Source organism: Rattus norvegicus, chromosome 15, assembly GCF_021556685.1.
Source record: "Rattus norvegicus strain SHRSP/BbbUtx chromosome 15, alternate assembly SHRSP_T2T, whole genome shotgun sequence".
In the NCBI taxonomy this organism is placed as follows: Eukaryota; Metazoa; Chordata; class Mammalia; order Rodentia; family Muridae; genus Rattus; species Rattus norvegicus.
The window spans coordinates 27665350-27667526 of record NC_141548.1 but is presented as its reverse complement, the minus strand read 5'-3'; the positions used below and the strand labels follow the sequence as shown (position 1 = coordinate 27667526).

Genomic DNA, 2177 nt, shown 5'->3' with positions numbered 1-2177 from the left:
CATATCTATGTGACATTTTCTTTTTTATGATTGGTGTAGGAAGGTCCATCCCACTGTGGGTGGTTCTGTTCATGGACAGGTGATCTAGTTTGCAGAAGAAAGCAAGTTAAGCAAGTCATGAAAAACAAACCATTAAAATATATTCCTTCATGTTCTCCAGTTCAGGTCTTGCTTCCAGTTTCATGTTTTAAAATCTTGTCTTGGTTCTGCAAAATGATGGATTATAATCTGTATACAACATAATCCTTCTCTTTCTTAAATTGCTCTTGGTCATGGTGTTTACTATAGCAAGAGGAGCAGTATCACAGACATGGGCCATTATGTTTTTCTATTTTGTTTTATGAAGCATGATCTTGCTGTGTATCCAGGCTCCCTTGAAATTCTGATCCTCTAGTTCTGGGATTACATATATATTCTAATGTGCATAGCTCTATATTTTTATTTTTAAATGATACGGCATTATACATATTTATGTAGTAAAAGTGATATTGAGTTTATAAGTATAATGCATATCATAATGCAATTATTATAAATATTATTTAAATGTTTATCATATTTTTTATGTTGAGAAGACACAAAATCTCAGTCATTTTGTGTTAAACAGAATTAATATCTGACAGACATATTTACTATATTATATTATCAAACACAGATGTTGAGTAACTATTCAATGGCACCAGCTGCAACCACTAACTCTATTGCTTCTCCTTATACTTCTTAGTTTCTGGTAAACATTATCCCATTCATTTTAAAACTTTCTACACATAAATGGGAGCATGCAGTATATGACTTCCCATAACTGACATATTTTACTTAACACAAAGTCTTCCAAATGGAACTGATAATGGATTAATGATGCTGTAAATGGCACAATTTAATCATTCTTGTGGTTGAATTATATATATATATATATATATATATATATATATATGTGTGTGTGTGTGTGTGTGTGTGTGTGTGTGTGTGTGTGTCTGTATTAGGATATATAGATGACTTTGACAACTATATTTAAATGTGATTTACATGCTTAAAATACAATTTTTATGTTCTTAAAATCTTCAGCAAGGCGTTTTTCATATCTTTGTTCCTCAGACTGTATATCACAGGATTAAGGAGTGGAGTACCCACAGAATAAAACAGAGTCACAAGCTTCTGCATTCCAGCTGCATGCGCAGATGTCGGGCTCAGATACATTTTCATCACTGAGCAATAAAAGAGTGAAACTACAGTCAGATGAGACCCGCAAGTGGAGAAGGCCTTTTTTTGTCCATCTCTTGAAGGAACTCTAAACACAGTTCTTAGGACCAATATATAAGATGCCATGATGAAGAGGAAAGGAAGAACCAGGAGCAGAGTCATTATAATTGTCCAAAAAACCTCCATCAATGGGGCTCTGGAACAGGCAAGGGCCAAAAGAGGACCTGGGTCACACAGGAAGTGGTCTATAATTCTGGACCCACAGAAGGACATCTGGGAGATGATGATGATGGGAACAGGGAACCAGAGGAAACCAAGCACCCAGCAACTGATCACAAGGATGTTGCAGAGGCGTCCGGTCATGAGGGCAGGGTAATGTAGAGGCCTGCAGATGGCAAGGTAGCGATCAAATGCCATGACTGCCAGGAAAAAGCATTCTGTAGAACCAAAGGAGAAGAAGAAATAGAACTGCAGGAAGCATCCAGAGAAAGAGATGACCTTGGTTTCAGAGAGGAAGTTGGCTAACATGTTGGGGACTGTGGAGGTGACATACCATATCTCCAGGAAGGAGAAATTGGCCAGCAGGAGGTACATGGGGGTGTGGAGTCTCTGATCACAGCACACAGCACAGATGATGGAAGCGTTGCCCATGAGGATGAGTAGGTAGACAATGAAGAAGAGGACAAAGAGGAGGATTTGCCCCTCCCTGGGATAGGGGAAGCCCAAGAGGATGAAGCCAGTGATGGTGCTGGAGTTTATGGTGCTGCTGAAGGTTTTCATCTGTCTGTGACCTGTGAAAGCACCAGAAAATTTTGAGTATTCTAGAAATAGCTGAGGGAGTTTAATTTTTGCCCAAACTGGAAACTGAATAGTTTGCTCATCATCTATTCAATATTTATTGGAGTCTTATTGTTTTCTAGGTATTTTTCTGAGTACTGGATATTCAGAATTGAGAAAAATAAGATGAAGCCCCAAATCTG

At 38.0% G+C, this 2177-nt stretch overlaps 1 protein-coding gene across 1 annotated transcript; it reads right to left on the bottom strand.

Moving 5' to 3' along the window:
- Nucleotides 1-1041: 1041 nt before the first annotated feature.
- Nucleotides 1042-1977, bottom strand: Or11g26 (olfactory receptor family 11 subfamily G member 26). The gene has a single exon (XM_087587200.1). The coding sequence runs from the start codon at nucleotides 1975-1977 to the stop codon at nucleotides 1042-1044; it is 936 nt and encodes a 311-aa protein (XP_087443326.1).
- Nucleotides 1978-2177: the final 200 nt, after the last annotated feature.